At 47.4% G+C, this 15052-nt stretch overlaps 1 protein-coding gene and 1 long non-coding RNA gene across 5 annotated transcripts in view; one reads left to right on the top strand and one right to left on the bottom strand.

Moving 5' to 3' along the window:
- The window catches only part of LOC125963005 (uncharacterized), a 406444-nt gene that overhangs the window by 45224 nt on the left and 346168 nt on the right, over nt 1-15052 (bottom strand). The gene's annotated exons all lie outside the window — the stretch shown is intronic.
- Nucleotides 10-15052, top strand: part of SMC1A (structural maintenance of chromosomes 1A) — a 32183-nt gene continuing 17140 nt past the window's right edge. Inside the window, exons 1-15 of one of the 4 annotated variants that reach the window (XM_033417459.2) lie at nt 10-216; nt 5531-5719; nt 5838-5950; nt 7257-7460; nt 7554-7792; nt 8415-8673; nt 8777-8917; nt 9761-9843; nt 9998-10205; nt 11537-11722; nt 11816-11995; nt 12096-12242; nt 12338-12475; nt 13457-13573; nt 13680-13786. In XM_033417459.2, coding sequence (XP_033273350.1) covers nt 108-216; nt 5531-5719; nt 5838-5950; nt 7257-7460; nt 7554-7792; nt 8415-8673; nt 8777-8917; nt 9761-9843; nt 9998-10205; nt 11537-11722; nt 11816-11995; nt 12096-12242; nt 12338-12475; nt 13457-13573; nt 13680-13786 — 2420 coding nt within the window. In that variant the 5' untranslated portion in view covers nt 10-107. The remainder of the gene's footprint in view (nt 217-5530; nt 5720-5837; nt 5951-7256; nt 7461-7553; nt 7793-8414; nt 8674-8776; nt 8918-9760; nt 9844-9997; nt 10206-11536; nt 11723-11815; nt 11996-12095; nt 12243-12337; nt 12476-13456; nt 13574-13679; nt 13787-15052) is intronic. The other 3 variants (XM_004286292.4, XM_049704579.1, XM_033417460.2) reach the window with 3 other exon arrangements.

Here is a 15052-nt window from a genome sequence, read left to right as displayed (position 1 = left end):
AGGTTTGCCGTCCGCCCGGCCTGCACTGCGGTGTTTCCCGCGCGGGCTATCCCAGTTCGCGGGCGTACGGCGCGGCCTTTCTAACAGCCGCCGGCGCCGCCACGGTCATGGGTTTCCTGAAGCTGATTGAGATCGAGAACTTTAAGTCGTACAAGGGTCGGCAGATTATCGGACCATTTCAGAGGTTCACCGCCATCATTGGACCCAATGGCTCTGGTGAGATAAACCCGGCTGCGGCCCTGCTTAACGTCCCAGCCTGGACCCCCCTATCCGGCAGCACAGTAGTACAAACCAGCCTGTGCAGCCTGAAATGTCGCGAACCCTAACAGGTTCCTTGCCCTCCTGAGGGGTTCGACCTGGACCCGCTTTTCCCGCTCGGGTGCTCTGACGCGAACCTCTTCCCCAGGTGTCAGTTGCCCGCTCTTTGTGCGACCCCCTTCCCGGCCCGAGTGGTACGGGCCGAAGTGTACGTTACCCCGCCCACTGCCCCTTGCAGCCAAAAGTGGCGCGTCCGGAGCCGGCTGCCAGTCGCTGGCCACGCAGTTCCTCCCCGGAGCAGCTGCATCCGGCCTCCACGCATTGTTTGAACCCCCCGGCAGATGTAGGACCGCTCGTGGCCCTCCCGTAGCTTCCGGGCCAAACGGTGTACTTCTGCTTCATCCCAGTGCCCCCCTCCCGCCTCGCGTTGGTACACTCCAATTCCTTTTTTTTTTCTTTCTTTTAAAAACTCTTCTCTGGAGGCGGCACTTTTGAATTTCGGACTCCGTGCTCGCGTCTCCGGAGTGCTTGGGGTCTCGACTCCCCGGCCTCAACTGAGAGGTCGGGATGCCTCGAATTCGAGGCATGCCTTTCTTACCACTGAAACCATCAAAAGTCAGAACTCATTCGCTCGTCAAATTTATTGAATGCTTACTGCTTTATAAGGAGTTATTCAGTCAAGGTGCTGTGGAAACAGCGGAGAACAGAATAAGCCATGCTTTCGGAGAACTTACATTCCAGAGGGGAAAGACGATAATAAAGGAGGAAATAAGTTATTTTTCGGCTGTGATAAGTGCTGTGCACGATTGATGTGATACAGTGATGTGATAGAGTGACTTGGATGGCTTTTTAGGAAGAGTGGTCATTAGTTAACAATACTGTATTGTATATTTTGTATGTTTTAAAGTAGATCTTAAAAAAGTCACAAGAAAAAAATTAACTGTGAGGTGATGGATGCTAACTAAACTTATTGTGGCAACCATTTTGCAATATATACAAATACAGAATCATGTTGTACACCTGAAAGTAATACAGTGTTGTATGTCAGTTATATCTTGTTAAAACTGGGAGAAAAAATAAAAAGAAAGAAAAAGGAAGGAAAGGAGGAAAGAAAGGGTAGTCAGATAAGGCCTCTATTTCATATCTAAATTCCCCATCTCTAAATTATACACCATGGAGTCCTCCCATCTACGGACATTAGAGGTCTGTTTGGAATCCTGCTGTGTTCCTTCACCTCAGAGGTGTTCCAGCTAAATCACTTTCTAGCCTGAGGGGCTGCTCTTGCTGAAGTAGCTGTAACTGATGACCTTCCCTGGAGTCTTGCCTAGATATGGCTCTCTTTTAAGCAGGGTTTCTCAACAGCAGCACTATTGACATTTCCAGTGAGATAATGCTTTGCTGTGGGGTCCGTGCTTGTAGGATGTTTAGTAGCATCCTTGGCTTTTACCCACTAGGATGTTTAGTGGCATTGTAAGGTGTAGGATGTTTAGTGGCATCCTTGGCTTTTACCCACTAGGTGACAGTAGCAACCCCACCCCCACCCCCTCCAGGTGTGACAATCAAAAATGTCTACAGGGCTTCCCTGGTGGCGCAGTGGTTGAGAGTCCGCCTGCTGATGCAGGGGACACGGGTTCGTGCCCCGGTCCGGGAAGATCCCACATGCTGCGGAGCGGCTAGGCCCATGAGCCATGGCCGCTGAGCCTGCGCGTCCCTAGCCTGTGCTCCGCAACGGGAGAGGCCACAACAGTGAGAGGCCTGCGTACCGCAAAAAAAAAAAAAAAATGTCTACAGATATTACCAGATGTCCCCAGGGGGGAGGGGCAAAATCACTCCACCCTCTCCCACCTCATTTGAGAACTACTGGCCTAGACGGCTAATGCTTGGGGTTCCACTGCAGTTTCTTAGGATTTTGGTGTGGTGGCCCCTGTGGAAAGAGCTGAGATGCACCTCTTGGCATTCAGTCTCCTCAACATGGGTAAATTTGTATACCCAGGTATTCCGAAAAGGCCCTTGGTCTGACTGGCCCTCCCGTACCCTGTGTTTTTTTTTTGACAGGCAAGAAGTAGATTTATAGGATGCTTGTGAGGGATACAAGTGGGAAGGTGAGGGAGCTCTGCTCCAAGGATTAAGTTGAGCTACATTTTTATAATCAAAGGAAAGTGGGGGAGGGGGAAGAGACCGCCTTCTTGCTCATTCTTCGAGTAGATGTCAGGCTTACATCCGACCCCATTCTTCAGTGCCCAGCTCCACAAAGCATTCTTTGATTCCTCTCAGTGAATTTCTCTCTGCCACATAGTAGACACTTGCTACATGTTAATGTTTATTCTGTTTTGTATCTTCATCACTGGTCTATGGAGTGCCCCAAAGAAGACATTCCTTGAAACATTATATCGTTGTTCAGGTCATAATGCTTGTTATAAAAATGTTTACAATATTGAATGATTGCGAGTAGGGAGGCCTTTGGTTGTGAGATGTTCTTGCCATCCTTGGAGAGCATGGGAGAAGCCCAGAAGTTGGAAATGGGTGCCTAAAAGGCTGACTCCTGGTCAGCATGATGTGCTAGTCCTGCTGTGATGAGGGAGACTAAGCTAAGAGTCCAGACCTGGTTAGGATAGGATTGCCATTTATTGAGCATTCACTGTGTGGCAAGTACTTTATTTATTAGGACACTTTACATTTAAATTCTCACAGTGACCCTAGGAGGGAGATACCATTATCTTTGTTTTATAGATGAGAAGACCCAGGCACAAAGAGTTGTGATCACTTGCACACTTGATTCTCAGAGCCAGGATCAGAACCTGTGCCTGTCATACCTGTGCTCCTGCCACTCCCACAGAGAACTATGTGCCAACCATTGTTTTAGATGCTTTTACCCATGAGTCTTGGTTTTTCAGATTTTCCAGGTGAGGGAAAGGAAGGTCAGCTAAGAAGTGGTGAAACTAAGATTAGAACCTGGTCTGTTGGACTAGAACCCAAGCTCTTTTTTTTTTTTTTTAATTTTATTTATTTATTTATTTATTTTTGGCTGTGTTGGGTCTTCGTTTCTGTGCGTGGGCTTTCTCTAGTTGTGGCGAGCGGGGGCCACTCTTAATCACGGTGCGTGGGCCTCTCTTGTTGTGGAGCACAAGCTCCAGACGCACAGGCTCAGTAGTTGTGGCTCACGGGCCTAGTTGCTCCGCGGCATGTGGGATCTTCCCAGACCAGGGCTCGAACCCGTGTCCCCTGCATTGGCAGGCAGATTCTCAACCACTGCGCCACCAGGGAAGCCCCTAGAACCCAAGCTCTTAATCACTGTCTTGTACTGCCTCTGTGGAAGGACCTGGGCTGCCATTTTTATAGTTGGGTAGAAGGGTTTTAGAAATCAGGTCCTCAGTTCAAGGTCAGATAGCATGTTGGGGGGAATCTTGAGATAGAATTTATAGAGATTAAACTATTCCCTACCCCCAACCCCAGTCTAAATTTTTTTTAATATATTTTTTTCTGAGTCTAAAATAGAGAAGGTAAAAACTGTGACTCCACTACTGAAAAGATAATCATGTTTAATGTTAAAAACCTTATTTATTTGAATAGTGAATATATGCACATGGTATAAAATTCAGAAAATTCCAAAGGATGTACAGTAAAAAAGAAGATTCTCTCCCTTCCCTGACTTGTTACCTATTTTCTTTCCCAGAAATGATCACTGTTATACTGTTTATATTTTTATGCCTTTCCCTCTCCCCAAGTTTTTTATTTTTATTTTTTGGCTGCATTGGGTCTTAGTTGTGGCATGCAGGATCTTTCGTTGCAGTGTGCAGGCTCTTCGTTGCGGTGTGTGGGCTTCTCTCTAGTTGAGGCGCGTGGGCTCATTAGTTGCAGTGCGTGGGCTCTCTAGTTGTGGCATGCGGGCTTAGTTGCCCGCGGCATGTGGGATCTTAGTTCTCCTACCAGGGATCAAACTGGCATCCCCTGCATTGCAAGACGGATTCTTAACCACTGGACCACCAGGGAAGTCCCCCCAAGTTTTGATTATGAAACTTTTCAAACTTACACCTGTGTTTTACTTAATCATTTGAAAGTAAATTGCAGACATAATGACGTTTTACCCCTAAAGGATTCAGCATTCATCTACTAAGATCACTCTTCTCCTGTTTACCAGTATACCATTATCATACCTGAGAGAATTAATTTCCTCATGTCATCAGTTATCCAGTTTATATTCAAGCTTCCCAAATTGCTCCCCAAAATGTCTTTTTGGGATTTTTTTGGAACCAGAATCCAATCAAAGTTTGTGTGCTGCCTTTGCTTGTCTCAGTAATCTCTGTATCCTGGAATGGTTCTCCCTAAAAGACATTGACTTTTCAAAAAGACCAGACCAGTTGTCTTGTAGAATATCCCACATTCTGTGTTTGTCTTAAGGTTTCTTCATGGTGTCATTTACCATGTTTCTCTAACTGCTGTATTTCTTATAAACTGGAAGGTAGGTCTAAATGTTTGTTTAGATTCAGGTCAAATATTTTTGGTAAGATACTTCATAGGTGATGCTGTCTGCTTCATGTATCACTATAGGAATATGCCTTTTTAAAAAAAATTATGTTAAAATACACATAACATAAAATTTACCATTTTAACCATTTTTGAGTGTACAGTTCAGTAGTGTTAAATATATTCACATTTTTGTGCATCCAATCTTCTGAACTTTTTCATCTTGCAAAACTGAGACTATGCTCATCAAATAACAGCTCTGCATTTTCCCCCTTCCCTCAGCCCCTGTGTGTTTTTTTGTTTTGTGTGTTTTTTTTTTTAAACTTGGTTGAGATCAAACTATGTTGAGTTTTGTATCATGCTTGTTTCTCCTGTTGTGGGTATTTTCCCATGTCATCAAAGGTTGTAGAGGGACTTCCCTGGCTAATACTCCACACTTCCAATGCAGGGGGCGTGGGTTTGATCCCTGGTTGGGGAACTAAGATCCCACAGGCTGCACGGCATGGCCAAAAAAACAAAAAAATGTTGTAGAATGATTTATTCTGTGAATATACCATTTCCTTAGATGGGGTTCTAGTTTTTGGCTGCTGTAAGTGGTAACTGCAAAGGAGCTGTTTTTCTAAGCCTTTGATCCAGGGCTTTGGTCAGGCCTAGCCTTTACAGGGGCAAAGCAGTATTTTGTCCTCCTGTTAGTCTGTGCACTGAGTGATTAGGGAACATTTATGTTCTTGTCAATGTCTCCTTTATTCCTTTTCCTCTCCCCTTCTTCCTGACTTCCCCTCCTCTACTTTGTCCTGTCCTCCCTTAGGTAAGTCAAATCTCATGGATGCCATCAGCTTTGTGTTGGGTGAGAAAACCAGCAACCTGCGGGTAAAGACCCTGAGGGACCTGATCCATGGAGCTCCTGTGGGCAAGCCAGCTGCCAACCGGGCCTTTGTCAGCATGGTCTACTCTGAGGAGGGTGCTGAGGACCGCACCTTTGCCCGTGTCATTGTTGGTAGGTGAGGCTGGCCAGAGGTTCTCCTTGGGTCCACGGGCATCGGGGGGTGGCTAGACTAGTTTGTTGGGGTAGGAGGGAGGCCTAACCCTCGGCTGACTCATGCATTGTCTTGTAGGGGGTTCCTCTGAGTACAAGATCAACAACAAAGTGGTCCAGCTACATGAGTACAGTGAGGAATTAGAGAAGTTGGGCATTCTTATCAAAGCTCGTAACTTCCTCGTCTTCCAGGTGGGCATTTTTAACAATTATTGGCTACCTGCTTTTTGTTCTATCCCCACTGGACCTGCTCCATCTCTGGCTTCATCATCTCTCCCCTGAACTAATGTAACAGCTTCCTCACTGTGCTTCCCGACTCCAGTCTTGCCCCTTCCTGTTCATCCCCTAGGCCAGGATCATCTTATGGGAGCACAAATATGTTTCTTTCCCTCCTCTCCTTAAAACATTTCAGTGATTTCTCATTGCCTTCTGATGGCAGTTCTCAAATTGTAGTCTCCAGATCGGCATCAACTGGGGACATGTTAGAAATGCACATTCTCAGGCCCTACCCCAGACCTATAGGGGCAGAGACTATGGGGTGGGGCCCAGCAATTTGTGTTTTCCCAGGCTCTCCAGGTTATTATGATGCACACTAAAGTTTGAGAACCATTGCCTTAGCATGAAATCCAACTCCTGTCATTCATGAAACACCACCCTTTGGTTCTTGCTTACCTCACTAGCCTCATATGCCATTACTCTTCCCTTCTAACCCTGCCCTCCAGCCTAATTAAGGCTTTTACAGTTCCCCAAATTCACCTGCTTTCTTTAGCCTGCAGGCCTTTGCAATATTAATTTTCCTCTACGTGAAATAACCTCATCTCTCTTACTTTCTTTTTTTTATAAATTTATTTATTTATTTTTGGCTGTGTTGGGTCTTCGTTTCTGTGCGAGGGCTTTCTCTAGTTGCAGCGAGCGGGGGCCGCTCTTCATCGCGGTGCGCGGGCCTCTCACCATTGCGGCCTCTCACCATTGCGGCCTCTCGTTGCGGAGCACAGGCTCCAGACGCGCAGGCTCAGTACTTGTGGCTCATGGGCCTAGCTGCTCTGAGGCATGTGGGATCCTCCCAGACCAGTGCCTGAACCCGTGTCCTCTGCATTGGCAGGCGGACTCTCAACCACTGCGCCACCAGGGAAGCCCCCTCTCTTACTTTCTTGGTTAGTTTCTTCCTCATCTTCCAAACTCATCTTAGATGTCACCTTTGGGAAACCTTCCTACATAGGTACCCCTACCAGTCTCCTACACTCAAGCTTCATTTAGTTCTTTTTCTGTGCTACTGCTGTCACTGCACGTAACACACGGTGTTGTCTCTGCTTCTATCTCTTCTGTTCCCCATGTACCTCAAAAGGCAGGGAATATGTCCTCAAAGCTCAATGGTGAAATGTGGCACCCAGTGTGGGGAAGGGATCAGTGAACTTTTTCTGAATGATTGAGTCGGAGTGGGTAGCGGGAACTGGGCTGGCTAGGGTCTAAGTGGGGAGAGTGTTTTGACCTTTACTAGGGCGCTGTGGAATCTATTGCCATGAAGAACCCCAAAGAGAGGACAGCTCTTTTTGAAGAGATCAGTCGCTCTGGGGAGCTGGCCCAGGAATATGACAAGCGAAAAAAGGAAATGGTGAAAGCTGAAGAGGACACGCAGTTTAATTACCATCGCAAAAAAAACATCGCAGCTGAACGCAAGGAGGCCAAACAAGAAAAAGAAGAGGTAGGTGGCCAGGTTGCCTCTGGGCTCTGAGAGGCCAGATTGAAGCCAGTGCCTTACTGATGCACCCCTGCCTCCACACCCCTATTTGCACAGGCTGACCGCTACCAGCGCCTGAAGGATGAGGTGGTGCGAGCTCAGGTACAGTTGCAACTTTTCAAACTTTATCATAATGAAGTGGAAATCGAGAAACTCAACAAAGAACTGGCCTCTAAGAACAAGGAGATCGAGAAGGACAAGAAGCGGATGGACAAGGTAGAGGATGAGCTGAAGGAGAAGAAGAAGGAGCTGGGCAAAATGATGCGGGAACAGCAGCAGATTGAGAAGGAGATCAAGTAAGTGGCAGGCCTGGGCATGTGACATGTGGAAAGCCAAGAGGCTGTGCTGTTTCCTTGGGCTCCTCTGAGCCCAGAGCCCAGTGCCTGTACTAGTTTCTCTATCTTCCCCTTGACTTGCTTTGGCTAGAATCAGACACATTTGTTGACTTGCATTTTAGACAAATAGAGTATTTAAGTACTCAGACTCCGGGTAGATAGGTACTCAGAAGATGAGAACTTGAAAGGGGTGGTGGCTTTGCCAAGTGAGAGGAAGTGATGGGAAGCCACTCGTGGCTGGTAGTCTCTTCCTAGAAGAGGAAAACTGGAGCTTGAAGTTTAAAGGACAGAAATTTGAAAAGGTTAAGTCAGATTACGTGAACACAGGTTACTCTTGGGAGTTGTTACTGAGGGGCCTGGCCTGGCTAGGGTTGAGGCAGGGGTGGTAGCTTTACCTTATAGAGTGGCTGGAATGCATTGCTAGGGAATAGCCCCTGTTTTGAGGATCTGTGGGGCATCAGGCCCTTGTTCTTTTAGGCACTTCCCTGAGGCTTGGAGTTTAGGCCCCCTTTGGATTAAAAAGCCTTGGAACCCTCCCTTCTCCCACAGTGCTAACTGGTTTCCCCCTCCCCTCTGGCAAAAGGGAGAAGGACTCAGAGCTGAACCAGAAGCGGCCTCAGTACATCAAAGCCAAGGAGAATACCTCCCACAAAATCAAGAAGCTGGAAGCAGCCAAGAAGTCCCTACAGAATGCTCAGAAGCATTACAAGAAGCGTAAAGGTGACATGGATGAGCTGGAAAAGGAGATGCTGTCAGTGGAGAAAGCCCGGCAGGAGTTTGAGGAACGGATGGAAGAGGAGAGTCAGAGTCAGGGCAGAGATTTGACCCTGGAGGAGAATCAGGTAAGCTCTTGGGCGGGGGTTGGGGGGGCGGGAGTAGAGAGATCGCTGGGCTGACATGGACTGACTTGGTCATCCCTGTCCTCTTTCCCTGTCCCTGACACAGGTGAAGAAATACCACCGGTTGAAAGAAGAAGCCAGCAAGAGAGCAGCTACCCTGGCGCAGGAGCTTGAGAAGTTCAATCGAGACCAGAAGGCCGACCAGGACCGGCTGGATCTGGAAGAGCGGAAGAAAGTAGAGACAGAGGTGGGCATGCTGTACAAGATTAGGAATGATGGTCCAGAGAAAAGGAAGTAATGATAGCTTAACAGTAATGACAATAGCTAACATCTAGCAAACACTGTGTGCTAGACACTGTTTTTTACATGTATGCAGTCATTTAATTCCTCATTTTCCAAATGAGGAAAGTACAGCACAGAGGTGAAGTAATTTGCCTAAGGTTATTAAGTGGCAGAACTGGGACGTGAACCTGGGCAGTCTAGCCCACACTTTTTTGGTTTGAGCCTGTCTTGATTGGTGAGGAAGTTAGCCCAGGCTGGGTAGAACACCTATGAGAGGGTTTCATAGGGCCCAGGGTGACCCCATCAGTTAGCAGAGCCACATTGAACACCATCTGTGTGTCTGCTTTTTTTTTTTTAAGACTTAATTTGATTTATTTTTGGCTGCGATGCGTCTTCGTTGCTGCCGTGCGGGCTTTCTCATTTTGTGGCGAATGGGAGCTACTCTTTGTTGCGGTATGCCAGCTTCTCCTTGCGATGGCTTCTCTTGTTGCGGAGCACGAGCACTAGGGTGCTCGGGCTTCAGTAGTTGTGGCATGGGCTTAGTTGCTCTGCGGCATGTGGGATCTTCCCGGACCAGGGATCGAACCCATGTTCCCTGTTTGGCAGACGGATTCCTATCCACTGCACCACCAGGGAAGTCCCTGTGTGTCTGCTTTTTAATGGGCCTCCTGCACTAGTGACCCATTGTCCGTGACTGTTGGGCTCTTGGATGAGCAGGCACATGGGGAGGGGGATGAGCCAGGGCCCCATGGTCTTGGAGTTAACTTACTCAGTCTATGGTGATGTAGTGTATTTGTCTTTCTCCCAGGCCAAGATCAAGCAAAAGCTGAGGGAGATTGAAGAGAATCAGAAGCGGATTGAGAAACTGGAGGAATACATCACAACTAGCAAGTATGTGGCCTTGTAACCTTCCCTCTTACTTCCAGGCCTGTTCTTGTGAACCCTTCCTGTCCTACCTCTCTCCAGGCAGGACCCACAGAGTCCCTCTCGGCCAGGAATATTTTCTGGCCAGCCAGGGTAACCCTTGTGTTTCCTTACTTTGTAGGCAGTCCCTCGAGGAGCAGAAGAAGCTAGAGGGGGAGCTGACAGAGGAGGTGGAGATGGCCAAGCGGCGAATTGATGAGATCAATAAGGAGCTGAACCAGGTGATGGAGCAGCTGGGGGATGCACGCATTGACCGCCAGGAGAGCAGCCGCCAACAGCGTAAGGCAGAAATTATGGAAAGCATCAAGCGCCTGTACCCTGGCTCTGTGGTAAGAGTGGAGAGGGAACTCATTTCCTGAGCACTTACTTTCACACTCACTGTCAGATAATTTTCACAGCAGCCCTGTGAGGACAGGATTGCTAATCCCATTTTTACAGCTAGGGAAACTGAGGGTCAGAGAGGTTAAATGACTTGCTCAAAACAGCATAGCTTATAAGTATAAGAACTGCAATTCAGGGACTTCCCTGGTGGGGCAGTGGTTAAGAATCCGCCTGCCAGTGCAGGGGACACAGGTTCGATCTCTGGTCCAGGAAGATCCCACATGCCTCAGAGCAACTAAGCCCGTGCGCCACAACTACTGAGCCTGCGCTCTAGAGCCCGAGCGCCACAACTCCTGAAGCCCGCGTGCTTTGAGCCCGTCCGCAACAAAAGAAGCCACCGCAGTGAGAAGCCCGTGCGCCGCAACGAAGAGTAGTCCTCGCTCACCACAGCTAGAGAAACCCTGCGTGCAGCAATGAAGACCCAACACAGCCAAACTAAATAAAATTTAAAAAAAGAAAAAAAACTGCAGTTCAGACCCAACTTGTTCTGATTCTTAACCTCGTGTTCTTTGCATCACACCAGTTGTATCTTCCTGAAAGTTTTGTCTTGCTTGTGTCCACTCCTTTGTGGGAGGTGGGGAAACTGGAGAGGGCTTTGGGAAGGGAAGGGGCCACAGGGCAGGAATTAGCTCCCAGGAAGTAGCTCTGTGCAGGCTTCAGTATGAGCTTCTTTGGCATGTAACAACCAGCTCATTCACTAGGCTTTATCAGAACTCTTGGCCTCTTAAACCAAATCCTGAGTCCCCAGATTCCCTAAATATTATTCCTCTATTGCTGTAATTCCATCCCTGGGTTCAACTTAATTGAGTTCCACAACTATTTCCTGATCTTTCCTATAGACACTGCTGGGGAGTTGATAAGGAGGAGTTAGGCTCAGTCACTGCCCTTAAAGATCTTACCCTTTATCTGATAGTTCTTAGGGAACCATGGTTGATTTGGGAGACATGGGGGAAGTGAACTGAACAAAGAGATTTACTTTGCTGGGTGTTTGTGAGAATTTGATATAATGCATATAGGGTCTCTGGCATAATGCCTGGGGTGGCAGTGGTCTGCGAAATGGTAAAAGTGAGGTTTAGAAAGATGATTTTTGGATTCAGACATGACTGCCTGAAGTTGTTGTTGCTTTAAAGCCAGAGTAGGTTTTTCTTCCGTAGTGTGGGGGCTGTGTTCCTGATAGAAATTCTGACCTGCTCCCACCCCCTTCCAAGCTGGGAATTGGGGTTCCCAAGCCAGCTCCCAAAAGCCTCATGCTTCACTTTTCTCTTCTGACTTTCCCTAGTACGGCCGCCTCATTGACCTCTGCCAACCCACACAAAAGAAGTATCAGATTGCAGTAACCAAGGTTTTGGGTAAGAACATGGATGCCATTATCGTGGACTCAGAGAAGACAGGCCGGGACTGTATTCAGTATATCAAGGAGCAGCGTGGGGAGCCTGAGACCTTCTTGCCTCTTGATTACCTGGAGGTGAAGCTGGTGGTCATGGGGTCAGGGCAGTGTGAGAGGGCTGCTCCTCCTAGCCCTCCGTGTTCTGCCACTTAACTGAGCTTCTTCTCACAGGTGAAACCTACAGATGAGAAACTCCGGGAGCTGAAGGGGGCCAAGCTGGTGATTGACGTTATTCGCTATGAGCCACCTCACATCAAAAAGGCCCTGCAGTACGCTTGTGGCAATGCCCTTGTCTGTGACAATGTGGAGGATGCCCGCCGCATTGCCTTTGGAGGCCACCAGCGCCACAAGGTATGGATTCCCTTGCCCATATTGGAGCTGGACAGGCTTAGTATTGGCAATTCCTCTGTTTAGCTTCTCCCCTCTCCTCTCTTCTCCCTGCTGTGTGTAGACAGTGGCACTGGATGGGACCCTGTTCCAGAAGTCAGGGGTGATCTCTGGCGGGGCTAGTGATCTGAAGGCCAAGGCCCGGCGCTGGGATGAGAAAGCAGTAGACAAGTTGAAAGAGAAGAAAGAGCGGTTGACAGAAGAGCTGAAGGTAAGCCATAGGCAGGGCTGTCCCTAGGAATGGGGGTCCGAAGCCCAGGCCAGCCGGCCACCTTCTTACCACCTAGCCCCTCTCGTCCACTTTAGGAGCAGATGAAGGCAAAGCGGAAAGAGGCAGAACTACGTCAGGTGCAGTCTCAGGCCCACGGACTGCAGATGCGGCTCAAGTACTCACAGAGTGACCTAGAACAGACCAAGACACGACATCTGGCCCTGAATCTGCAGGTGGGGCCTGGCCTTCAGCCCTGTTTGCCAAAGGCCATCCTCACATTCCTGGCCTAGGTTTTTCTGGGGGTGGGGAACTTGTCCCACTTCCTTTGGGGAACTGCTTTGGGGAACCAGCCATAGCATAGAGTCAGGCAAGCAGGGGTTCAGATCTTGGCTCTGTATGACATTAGGCAAGTTACTAAACCTCTGTGTTGTATCTGTTCAAATCTTTTGCTCATTTTTGTATTGGTTTGTAAGTTTTTTGAAAAATATATTCCAGAAACAATATCTTTGTCAAGCATATGTATTGCAAATACTCAAAAAACAAAACAAAACAGGAAAAAAAACAAAATAAACCTCTCAGTGTCAATTTTTTCATCTTAATCTGTAAAGTGGGAGGTAAAATTATAGGGTCCTTACAAAGATTGAATGAGTTAATATATGTGAAGTATTTAGAGTGATTCCTCATAGCCAGTGAATGTTCAGTAAATGTTAGGTGCTATTAACATAACTAATTCATTCAACAAATATTTGAGTTTCTTCTGAAAGTTTTCAAAGTGAGCTACAGATATTTCAGTCCCTGTGAGTGGGGGTACTTTTATAGATATATTAATGTGTTTGATTATGGGTGCTTCCCCAGCTAACCCTGGAGGTGTTATGCAATATGTAGTATATGTATCATTTTTCTAAAATCAAAAAGTCTGAATTCCAAAACATATCTGGCCCCAGGGGTTATTGATGAGGGAGTGTGGGCCTGTAAGTAATGATGTTTACTGTGTGCCCAGCCTTTTGGATTGAAGTTGGCTGACTAGAGACCAGGGAGGAAGCCATGTGATGGTCCAAGTGAGAGATGATGCAGCCTTAACAGCAGTGCTAAGTCAGGTTCTCTCAGCATGTGGCGAGTTAGCCCTTTTTGTCCATGGGGCCAGTATACTCAGGGTGGCTCTTTTTCTCCAAGGATCCTGGTCTCTTTTGTCCTCTCAACCCTGTTTCCTTCAGGAAAAGTCCAAGCTGGAGAGTGAGCTAGCCAACTTTGGGCCTCGAATCAATGATATCAAGAGGATCATCCAGAGTCGAGAGAGGGAAATGAAAGACTTGAAGGAGAAGATGAACCAGGTTGGTAGAGGATGAGCCATGCCAGCATGTGCATCAGGGCAGGACTGAGGCTGGAAGCAGCACTCTGACCCAGAGGTCCTTTTCTCTCCCTTGCTTCTCCCCTCAGGTAGAGGATGAGGTATTTGAAGAGTTTTGTCGGGAGATTGGTGTGCGCAACATCCGGGAGTTTGAGGAAGAGAAGGTGAAGCGGCAGAATGAAATCGCCAAGAAGCGGTAGGTGGAAGTGTGGTTAGAAGGGGAGACTGGGGTGCCCTTGAGCCCCTAGCCTGACATCTGGGAAGTCAAATGCCATCGTAAGGCAGGGAGCAGCTTTTACAGCGATGGGCATTTATGGTAGGTCAGCCTTAACAGGGACATCATGGAAGCATGTGGCACAGTATAGGGATTAAGAGTACCAGCTTTAAACGTGGTTTACCTGGGTTAAAATCCCAGCTCCATGGTTCATTTATCTTGGGCAGTGACTTGACCTCTCTAAGCCCTAGTTTCCTTATGCGTCAAGTGGGATAATTGTGATACCTATCACATAGAATTGTTGGGGTGGATCAGAGGTTGGGCTTAATCCTTATAAAGTATTTAGCATGATACTTTGCACCTACTAAGAGCAATAGGTATTAGCTTTTTTTTTTTCTGGTTGCGCCATGTGGCTTGCAGGATCTCAGTTTCCCAACCAGGGATTGAACTTGGGCCATGGCAGTGAAAGCACTGAATCCTAACCACTAGACCACCAGGGAACTCCCAATAGATATTAGCTTTTATTATTGTCATTGTCCTGATGGGTGATGTGGGAGAGGAGGACCAAAGTTCTAGGTTGGAAGAATAGTAAGAACAAAGCAAGTTTCTCCTTTCTTTCCCACTTTAGTTTATTCATTTGTTCAACAAACCTTGTTTGAATACCTACTTGTGCCCAGTTGTCCTGTGCTAGGTATTGGAGAGGGTGGGGAGATGAGGGTAAGATAGATGAACATGACACAGTCTCTCTGAAGGAGGTCACCCCCTGGACCCAGGGCTTCAGTCAGCAGTTCGTCTAGCCCATCACCCATACAGTAACTGTTCATTGCTCTCCTACCCCCAAGTCAGGCTCAAGGGATATAGAATTGAATCAGAGACTGTTCCTGTCCTCAGGGAGTTTTGGAGTAATGAGGGAGACAAACAAGTAGATCAGCAGTTTCAGAATGATGCTGTACTTGAGGTAGATAGAAAATACAGAGGAAAATGTTCAAGGAGCTGCAAATCAACAAAAGGAAAAATAAAAACCTAGAGACCCAGTAGAATAATGGAGAGAGGATGTATTAGCATTTCATGGAAAGAGAAGCTCGAATGGCTAATAACTGTGAATTGATGTTCCATCTCATTCCTAATTAGAGAAAATGCGAATTAAAACAATCTAGCAGTATTTGGTGAAAATAAGTCTACACGAGCCCAATGACTTAGCAAAGCCACTCCTGAGTCTATATCCCAGAGAGGGTCTTAGCCACAGGG

Source organism: Orcinus orca, chromosome X, assembly GCF_937001465.1.
Source record: "Orcinus orca chromosome X, mOrcOrc1.1, whole genome shotgun sequence".
NCBI classification, from domain to species: Eukaryota; Metazoa; Chordata; class Mammalia; order Artiodactyla; family Delphinidae; genus Orcinus; species Orcinus orca.
This window is presented reverse-complemented; position numbering and strand designations above follow the sequence as displayed.